The following is a 9,619-nucleotide window of genomic DNA, read 5'->3' on the forward strand; positions in this document are numbered from 1 at the left end:
ACTGAAGATCCTTCCAGAGGGACAGTTCATATTTTGGGGAGGAAATTATTCACCTGAAGACCCATTTCAACCCAGTTATACACCTTGTATATACTGTGTAGACTCAACCTTGGAAAGGAAAAGAACCAAACAGAGCCAGAGTGGACAGAAAATAGACTTGTTTCCGAACAAAGCTGGACCAAAGCTGAGGATAACGTACTGATTAGACAGAGTATCGGGATCATGCCTGCGCCTCCAAGGCTCGTCCACATGAGGAGAAACACCATCACCGCTCTGCCTCTCTACTACTCGGGTCACTTGCTGAAGAAAAACACAGGAGAGAAGGTAAGAGAACAAGGGAGAGGGAGAGGAGAGATGATAGAGTGAGAGCAGGGGATGTAGCGGAGGTTAAACCCACTTCAAACTCAGTTCACCCAACTTTTTATCTGTGAAATAGAGTAATAGTAATAGTGAAATAGTAATGAGATATATGGGAGATTAAACAGTGTTTTACGAGAATCTGTCCAATAAGTGAACATTTGCACCTCATATTTAGTATCACACAACTTTTCTTTTTCAAAAACGTAATATGACATGTGTTGGCCTATATTCTTTTTTCATAACACAATGAAGGGTCCATGCTGCTGTTGTGTTGCATTGACCCTAAAGCCTAAATACTGTGACAAAGTGGTGAAAAACAATATGGCTGTCATTTCCAGGACTTCAAGAAATATTATGGGGAGCTCCGTGGATCCACAATCTTCCTGTACACAGATGACATCCAAGATACAGTAAGACCACTTGGATTTGTTCACTTTCCTACCATATGTGCAATGGCAACTTCACATGACTTGTTAATGTCATTTCATGAGAACCCAACTTAACATTGTACGGCTCCGCAATATGTCATTGTCTACGAAACCCAGATTTTACACCCAGGTGACATCATACATTTGAGGGTTCTCTCTCTGGTTTTCTAGCTTTAAGAGGAAGTAGGTCATGTTCACAAATAATGACAAGAAGGCAGCAATATTATTGCCTGAAACACGGACTGAATTGCATTCCATTTCCCTTCATTATTCATAAAATAATTCAGAAAGTATTTGGGACTAGCAGCCCATAAGGACTATAAAGTGTTTTTAAGTTTCCTGTAATCATGTCAAGAGGTTCATGTGAGCTCTTATCTCTTATTGTAGCATCAGTGTTAGTTGATTGCCATTTGATTTATTACTTGATTATGTTGTGATCAATGTTGTTGGGTCCAAAAAGTGAATAAATCTTGGAATATGACGTTCAAGTGATCACAAATTGAACAGGTTATCTCTGTGATTCTAGGTTGGTGAGAGTTGTTCACAGATATTGACTGAAGTGTCCCAAGGCACAGTAGATCATCCTCCATGTGTGTGTGGTTTTACAAAGTCTACACAATGGGAAAGCATTAAACCAATCATCTGTCTAAACCTCGTAACTCTATTCGCCCTCAAATCTGTGTTCGTTTTTTTCATCTGCTGAAAAGTTGGGTTTTTGGAGTTAGGAGGTTTTGTCCCGCCAGCAGCGATATGTGAATTCTTAAAATAGGTGTCATTCCTCCTTAAAGGAACACATACATTATTGGAAATGTGCTTACTGTCTTCTCCAGAGTCCGAAAATAAGATAGATACCAATTTCCTCTCTGTGTGTTCAGTAGAAAGCTATCCAGCTGCAAGCTAGCCTAGCTTAGCACAAATGAATGGAAGTGGATACGGACCAACTAGCCGGTATCTATCTTCTTTCGTGACTCAGGAGAAGACGGTAAGCATATTTCCACATAGAATATTGGCCTGTTCCTTTAAACGGTTTAGTGACATACACTAATCCATGCTTTTAGTAGGCCTAGGTGGTGTCTCTATCTAGAGCAACTGCGATAGGTGTAAGTGTAAATAACTGTAAATGAACATTAACTGTGGTCTAATCTAATCTGTCAGTACACAGAGAAGGTAGACCTGCAGGTGCTGAGGACAGTGATTTTATAATCTAACCTGTCAGTACACAGAGAAGGTGGACCCGCAGGTGCTGAGGACAGTGATGATTTTATAATCTAATCTGTCAGTACACAGAGACGGTGGACCTACAAGCGCTGAGGACAGTGATGATTCTATAATCTATTCTAATCTGTCAGTACACAGAGAAGGTGGACCTACAAGCGCTGAGGACAGTGATGATTCTATAATCTATTCTAATCTGTCAGTACACAGAGAAGGTGGACCTACAAGCGCTGATATCAGTGGAAATGCATTCTCCATATCAGAACAAGTCACCGACTGTCTTCACTCTCTCCCTGGCCAAGGAGGAGGTACAGCTAAAGGTCTGTTAAAAATCTATCAAAACCTCATATTACATTATCTGCCACTCTCACCTGTAAATGTTAGAAGAACCTCCAACTTTAGCCGCTAGAACGGGTTGAATAGGTACCAAGATTCCATTCTAACAACGTTGAGATATAAGGAGGTAGCTTTGAAAATAAACAAATGCCAATGATTGTTGCGCCTGTCAGAAAGAGAAGGCCAACCTACCTTATCATAAAGGTCACAATGGTGAGTATCATATCTGTTCCCAATGATACATCTGAGGGCAGAGTGATAGACCAAGTCCAGAGGTTTGAGGGTTGAAACTCCAGCATGCCTATACATTTCATTGTCATAGTCTAAATCTAACAAAGAAAGTGCTTCAACAATCCTCCTACTAATCAAAGGAAAGCTGGTTCTGTTTCTGTCTCAGCTCCTTTGGTCAAAGTAATATATGGTTCATCATTTGAATCAAGATGACTCATAAGAACCAAAGAGGTTACTGTATCCCTCTCCTCACTATCTTTGTTCCTTACTGTATCTCTCCTCACCATCTTTGTTCCTTACTGTATCTCTCTCTTCACCATCTTCTCATGTCACTGTGGAGAATAGGGGTGGGTTCAGAGTGTGTGGGAATTATACTTTTTTTGAATATATATTCTGTTCCATAATGTACTTTTACTTGGAAATAGACCATAACAGTTTGTTGTTTGTTTACTTATGCAGATGGATAACCTTAACACAGTAGAGGAATGGAGAGGCTTTATCATGACTGTGGCCAAAGTAAGTATATTGTATATTGTCAGTCACAATGTAACAATGACAATGATATTGCTGTTGCTGATGATGATAATATTGAATGAAAATAATGATGCTGATGATGATGATGATGCAGATGATGACAATGATGATGATGTTGATTATGATGACGATGACAAAGACCACAAAGAGCTGTCTGTGCTTCCTCCTGCAGAAGGAGATCCCCAGTCATCTTCAGCTGATGCCAGGCCAGTTGTTGAAGCTGGAGGAAGTTCTGGCCGAAGAGACGAAGAGACAAGCCCCTTCATCTCTACCTCATCGTCCATCTCTACCTCATCGTCCACCTCTCTTGCCCCGTCCCACCTTCCTACCACCTTCACCCCCGTCCTCCTCCACCTCACCCCCATCCTCCTCCACCTCACCCCCATCCTCCTGCACCTCACCCCCGTCCTCCTCCACCTCACCCCCATCCTCCTGCACCTCACCCCCGTCCTCCTCCACCTCACCCCCATCCTCCTCCACCTCACCCCCATCCTCCTCCACCTCACCCCCGTCCTCCTCCACTTCACCTCTTTCGCCCAAAGATGAATATGACAGCAGCGTCCCTGAGATGCCTTTGTGAGTATGAGCAGAAGCTTCCAGAAGTTCACATCTGCTGCTTGCGTTCTTTTTCTCTGATTTTCTCAGCAGGCGTATGTGTACTGATAGGGTTCAAAAGGGGCTCGAGTGAGTTTACCACAATCTCCACTTAAAATGGGGCAGGATGGCCATCAAAAAAGTTACTCCAACTCCTCTTTAAAGATTTAAAGAGTTCAGGGGCGGCTAGGTGGTGCAGTGGGCAAGGTGCTCACCACCAATGCAGGAGATGCTGGGTTCGAGCCCAGCTCTCCTCATTGCATTCAGCTTTGCTGGTCGTTCATACTAATACATTTGGCAGTATTAGGGGGTGGGAAGCTGATGGGTGGGGATCGGACGTTGTGGACAGCGACTCCTACAGGTCGGTTGGTGCGCCTGCGCAGTAGAATCAGGAAGCGACGGGGGCGGCGTCCCTCCAAAGCTCAGACCCCCGACGCTGAAAGATCGTGCTGGGCAGGTGAAAAGATGCGATGGCTGCTACCTCGAGTACCGGAGGGGACTCATGCAATGTATGGCTTCGTCCACATTACAGCCGGCTTGTGGGAGGCATGGCCTAACAGCGTTCGAGACAGGGGAGGGTAGAATTGGACGATACGAAATTGGGATGGGAGAAAAATAGAAAAATGGGAGAAAAAGTATACATTTTTTTTTTTTAAGAGTTCCATTTACTTTGTTCCTTACTGTATCTTTCTCTCTTCACCATCTTCTCATGTCACTGTGGAGAAGAGGGGTGTGTTCAGAGTGTGTGGGAAATATATATTTTTTAATACGTATATTCTGTTCCATAATGTACTTTTTTTTCTTTTACTTGGAAATAGACCATAACAGTTAGTTGTTTGTTTACTTATGCAGATGGAAAATTAAGTTAAGTTATAAGGGTAGACTATAGTTTGAGGTAGGTAGTGAACTAATGTTCACTTAGTTTTCTTCTGTATTTATTGTTGATAAGGTAGCATGTGGCTCTTTCTCCTCCATGTCAGGTGTTTCTTCGCTGTGAGCCGCCAGGTGGCCGAGCGGATGCTGACGGAAAACCCGGACTACGGAAATGTCATCATTCGTCCCTCCATCCTGGCCGACAACTACGCCCTGACCCTCAGACAAGTCAATGCAAGGTCTTTGACCCTTCAACTTAACCCCACTGATCCCTAACGTTGACCCTAGGGCCTAAACCAAGTCAACCCCCATGCATGACTGGTCTCTGACTCTCTGTTCTACAGCTACTTACTAGCATCGTTTTATGTATTACAGCAATGTAGATACCTACCATCTGTCCACACAATTGCATTTCAGTCTGCCACACAATCTTGACTCAAGTCTTGTAGTACTCGAGTCCTGGACTGATTTTCAGGACTCGTGACTCGACTTGGACTTGAGCAATAATGACTTGGACTCGAACATTGACTGCATTCGGACAGACGAGGTGCAGACGAAGACTCCGACTTGTTAATTCATAGTTATTTATTTAAAAAATAAATGTCTTTGGCTATTGTGTCACAAAGTAAATAAACTCCCTCATTTATGTTTCATGTAGAGTGACCTTTTTTATTTGTATGTCAGCTCTTTGACTGCCAGAGTGGACTTGGACTCGGACTAGGGTAATGGGGACTTGACTCTGACTCGACTCAGTCTCTTCTTTGGTGACTCGGACTCGAACATTGGGGACTCGGACTCGAGATTTAGTGACTCGACTACAACACTGTCTTGACTCTTGACCATTATGCCACCTGTTATTTACAACCTGATGGTTGGTGTTCCATGTTGAAGTCTCTGAAGGCCGTTTATGAAACACTGCCAGATGGAGGCTTTCAGATGACTGTCCTCTTCCTGGTGTTTCAGTGGGCCAGTCCTAAAGAACTACAGGGTCACCACCACAGACTCAGGCTTCGTCATTGAGCTGAACACGCCAGTAAGTGTGACTGTCGGATTTAAAGATTATTTCCTCGTCAAAGCATGAAACATAGGATTGATATTGGAGGAAAGTCTACATTGTACTTGAATATTGAGACTCATAAGGTTAGATTTCCCATAGCATGGAGTACATTTTGACTCCTGGTGACTCATCCTGGTGTAAACTGACAAAAAGACATTCTACACACTACATTCTACAATCTAGAACAGTGATAGTCCCTGGCGGCCCCACTGTAACTTTCCCAGTGGCCCGCAAGGACATTAATACTTTATATTCAGTTAACATTTCCAAAACCATATTGAACCCTCTGAAGCTAGCGTCTAAAACTACAGATAGAGGAATCTGTAGATAATATTTCTTGCTGGCTCACTAGGAAAGCTCCAAAGTCTGATTTTTTATCTCTCACTTTCTACCCGTCTGCCATTCCAGGTGACTCTGCCTTCCTTAAGTGCCGTGTTGACATACTTCCTGGAGAAGACGGAGTATCTTCTTCATCCTTATGTGAGGCCACAGCTCTACGACACTCATATTGGTGAGAGGAATGCTATAAAACAGTGCTTCCCCTATATGCCTTAAACAGTGGTGGGCCAACACCACAAGGGAGGAACTGTCACTGTAGCGGAGTAGAGTAGCCCTGCTTGAAGTCTACTAAGACTAATATCTGCCTTGGTCTGGGGCCTAGCAGCCTAGATGTTTGGCTTGCCATGCGAGAAACCTGGGCTCAAATCCAGGTGGGTTACAGTGGTAGCAGTGTAGCCCTATCTGAAGCTTAGTAAGCCTAATATCTCCCTTGGAAGTTTCCCCTTTGGCTGACTGGTAGGTTTCCCATGCGGGAGGCCCAGGTTCAAATCAGTTAAACCCAGTGGTTCACAGCCTGAGAGTTGGGACGAGATACATTTCTTTCGCAAAAAGATATATTAATAGATCATGTTTATAATCTTTGGTACAGATGGTAAATGGACTGCATTTATATAGTGCTTTTATGAATGAAAATTAAACTGGACTTGAAATAAAGAAGTTTATTTGTAGCACACATTGTTACATTGTCATGCAGCAAATGGGATGGGAGATGGGTGACACATTGGAACACACCTTTTTTTTGGGCAATTAAATCTCCTCTCTGCGCTTGACCCATCCCGTCGTCCTTCCCCCCAAGGGCAGCTGGGAGCAGACATGGGTTGCGGCGTGGGGCCGCGCCCGGGAACCAATCCAAGTGCCCCGTCTGTCTTCGTCAGGGATGTGACAGCGTTAGCGATCTGTTCTGCATGTTTTTCCATTGGGTTTATCTCTTTTTCTGGAGGGGAAACCCTTGCAAGCACGGGGAGAACATGCAAACTCCACACAGAACCTTCTGATTAAGTCTAAAGCTCTCCTCCATTTATTAATCAAGTGGACTAGCCTCTTTGGAATCATTCTTTGGTGTCAAAATCCATCATTCTGTCTATCCTTGACCATGTTCAAGGTTGCAAAAAGGCATTCCTGTTTCAAGGGGGCATGCATCAAAAAGGTTGAGAACCACTGTGTTTATAGCACCAAAATCAAATCAACAGTTTTAGATTAAAGAAATTGTCCACTTTAGCGCAATTTCCCCCCAAACCAACAAACAAGTATGGGGTCAACTCGCCTCTTGGCTGTGTGTTGCCTCCGTATGCTTCTGACCCCTAGAGGAATACTTCACACATTGCAGGTGTTACATTGATCTGTAACCATGGTAACAGGTTATATCAACCACGGTAACACAGGATGCACTGTGAAAAAGATCACGTAATATATATCACGCTTACTGATATTACTGCAATCTATATTCACACAAACCCTTAATACCAGAAATTAGCTTGTGTGTGTGTGCTTACATTCAACAGAGCTGCCGCCCATGCAGAGCCATGCCTCCACAGTACCCAAAGTATTCCCTGAATCGGTATCCAAATCGAAACCCAAAGCAACACCCAAAGCTCGAGTGGCACCCATGATCCACACAAAGGCAAGACAGGCCACCCCTCCCAGTCCCAAGGCTCCTCCAGTCAAGGCTACAGAGGACGAATATGTGCTGCCTGATGATGATACACCTAACAAACCAAAGCAAGGTGTGAAGACCTGTCGGAAGACAGTAGTAATCAAGGTTTCTCCCTCTTTTCCTAGCATTAATTTACTGCCACTTCACCTACGTTTCCAATGAGGTTGATTCCTGTGTGATCACTTTGAAAATGTCCTCACTTGGCTCAATAATAGTCCCAGTCAGGGTGTGCATGAGTGTTTATGTGCATGTTTGTTTGGGGTATACGATATTGCTGCACATTTGCTATTTAAAGAAAAAGAAAAGGAAAAGGAGCATAAATGGAGGCGTATAATATGAGGATGTGGAATATTGAAATTCGAATGCATCTCTGTAGTGGTAATTGAGATGAATCACAATTATTCAAAATTAACGTGTTTATTTATCTAATTATGTGGTGTGAGGTTTTGATTGCATTATTTAGTTATATCCGACTGAATTTGTCCCATCATATTTGTGCACCTTCAACACCTTTTATAAGGTAATCTAACCGAATCAAATCATACCATAAAAATAAATGTTTACGATTGAATGAATCTTTGCCTGAAGAACCCAAATCAAACCAATCAATCAGAAATATGAGCACATGAACGTTCTACAGTAGACCACAGGGATCATTGACAGCCTTGCTTTGTCCTCCAGCCCAAAACCTCCCACTAGCTAGAGTGGACGATGAGCTTCGTGAGGCTCTACAGCGGCGGCGGAAACAGATTGGGGACCAGTTGATGCAGCAGCGATGAGTAGTTCTGCTTTTACAGATACCTCCATAATCACAATCAATCATAAGCTGGACAATTATGACAGTATTCAACTTTTGTTTTGCATAGATATACTGTACATCGATTTTACATTTTATTATTAGTATTGCAGTTTATTGTGTTCTGTATCCCTCATTGCACAATATGTATAATTTTTTTCAATCCATCTCGTCTCCCAGAATCCTACAGGAAAGCCTCTGGAACAGCATTTAGACCAGGCAATATTCCAGATAAAAAATTTAAGAACGTTTTAATGGAAAAACTCAATTAAAGCCTGTGTGAAATCCATGCAGGACTTCTTCATGCACTCTGTACAATGTGTAATCAATATGATGATGTGAGCAGAGATTTTCTTTTAAACACTGGGGTCAGAGAATAATATTTTTTTTTTACTTTTATCCAAAGCACTTTTATCCAAAGCGCTTTACAATTTAGTTCCTCACTGTTGTGTGTACATTCACATGGTGGTGGGTACGTGTCTTTTGTGTTGCGGCTGTAGTGTTTAATTGATTGTTTTGTAATTAACACAGGTGTGGTGACGAGAGGCTTCACCCTATATAAACAGACCGGGAGCATCATCATTTGTTCTTGTTCAGCTGCTTGTTCTACCTTGTTTTTTTGTCTGAACCAAGGAGGCTGGTGTAACCAGCTCTCTACTCTTGTTCTTTAAAAATAGTGAATAAATATGATTATTTTTGCTAAAAACGTGTCCGACTTCATGCTGTCCACCATTTTGCAACAAAGGCCTATAGGGAAACGAGCCATTTTCTTGTGACTGTTGAGGCCTTAGGGCAAGACATACAGGCTTGGTTGTAATGCACCCATTCACTCACACACTGACGGCGGAGGCAACCATGCAAGGTGCCAACCTGCTCATTGGAAGCAATTAGGGGTTAAGTGTCGTGCTCAGGGACACTTCGACACGTTGCCCGGGAGGAGCAGGAATCTAACCGGGATTCCGATTACTAGACGACTGCTCTACCTCCTGAGCCACTGTCGCCCCGACTTCTGAGCAGATTTGACCCATTCCCTCACACACCGACAGCAGAGGCAACCATGCAAGGTGCCAACCTGCTCATAAAGGAGAAATTAGGGGTAGGGAGGAGCGGGAATCGAACCGAGAACCTCTGGATTACCAGACGACTGCTTTACCCCCCGAGCCACTATCAGTTTTTAAATCTGTCTGATTCAGTCTGGAGTG

General features: G+C 43.2%; 1 protein-coding gene across 1 annotated transcript; it reads left to right on the forward strand.

The window, feature by feature from the left end:
• Positions 1-222: 222 nt before the first annotated feature.
• Positions 223-8,400, forward strand: LOC311242967 (signal-transducing adaptor protein 1-like; the record flags this gene model as incomplete). The annotated part of the gene is made up of 10 exons (XM_084332031.1): positions 223-324; positions 699-770; positions 2,207-2,323; positions 3,030-3,086; positions 3,277-3,680; positions 4,679-4,810; positions 5,535-5,604; positions 6,037-6,139; positions 7,470-7,691; positions 8,321-8,400. 10 exons carry the CDS (start codon positions 223-225, stop codon positions 8,398-8,400), a joined length of 1,359 nt encoding a protein of 452 aa, XP_084188157.1.
• Between the last annotated feature and the right edge of the window lie 1,219 nt (positions 8,401-9,619).

Source organism: Notolepis coatsorum (assembly GCF_963971535.1).
Source record: "Notolepis coatsorum genome assembly, chromosome: 16".
NCBI lineage: Eukaryota > Metazoa > Chordata > Actinopteri > Aulopiformes > Paralepididae > Notolepis > Notolepis coatsorum.